Source organism: Passer montanus, unplaced genomic scaffold, assembly GCF_014805655.1.
Source record: "Passer montanus isolate IOZ18808 unplaced genomic scaffold, ASM1480565v1 scaffold9306, whole genome shotgun sequence".
NCBI classification, from domain to species: domain Eukaryota; kingdom Metazoa; phylum Chordata; class Aves; order Passeriformes; family Passeridae; genus Passer; species Passer montanus.
The window spans coordinates 1-396 of NW_024374709.1; the positions used below are offsets into that span (position 1 = coordinate 1).

Consider the following 396-nt stretch of genomic DNA (forward strand, 5'->3'; position numbering starts at 1 on the left):
CCCGTTTCCCCCCGTTTTTCCCCCATTTCTCCCCCACCATGTCCGAGTCCCTGGGCTGGTGCGTGGAGGCCGTGCGGGCCGCGGCCGAGCCGTCGCTGTCGCGGGCGCTGCTGGCGCTGCGCACCCGGCACACGCGGCGGGCCGGGGGCCCCGCGCGGTTCCGGGAGCGAGGGGGGCTCGGGCCGCTGCTGGAGCTCGTGGGGCCCGAGCGGCCCCGGAGGGTGCTGGAGCTGGCGCTGAGCGTGCTCGGGAACTGCTGCACCGAGCCCGGCTGCCGGCGGCAGGCCAGGAGCCTCGGAGGGGTGCCGCGGCTGGGTGAGTGAGGGGAAAAGTGCCCGGTGTGAGGGGGAAAGTGCCCGGTGTGAGAGGAAAAGTGCCCGGGAATGTGGGGAAAAA

At 74.0% G+C, this 396-nt stretch overlaps 1 protein-coding gene across 1 annotated transcript; it reads left to right on the forward strand.

Annotated features, from left to right (window-relative positions):
• Positions 1-6: 6 nt before the first annotated feature.
• On the forward strand, positions 7-355 carry ARMC5 (armadillo repeat containing 5). The gene has a single exon (XM_039695969.1). The coding sequence runs from the start codon at positions 39-41 to the stop codon at positions 321-323; it is 285 nt and encodes a 94-aa protein (XP_039551903.1). The 5' UTR covers positions 7-38; the 3' UTR covers positions 324-355.
• The last annotated feature ends 41 nt before the right edge of the window (positions 356-396 follow it).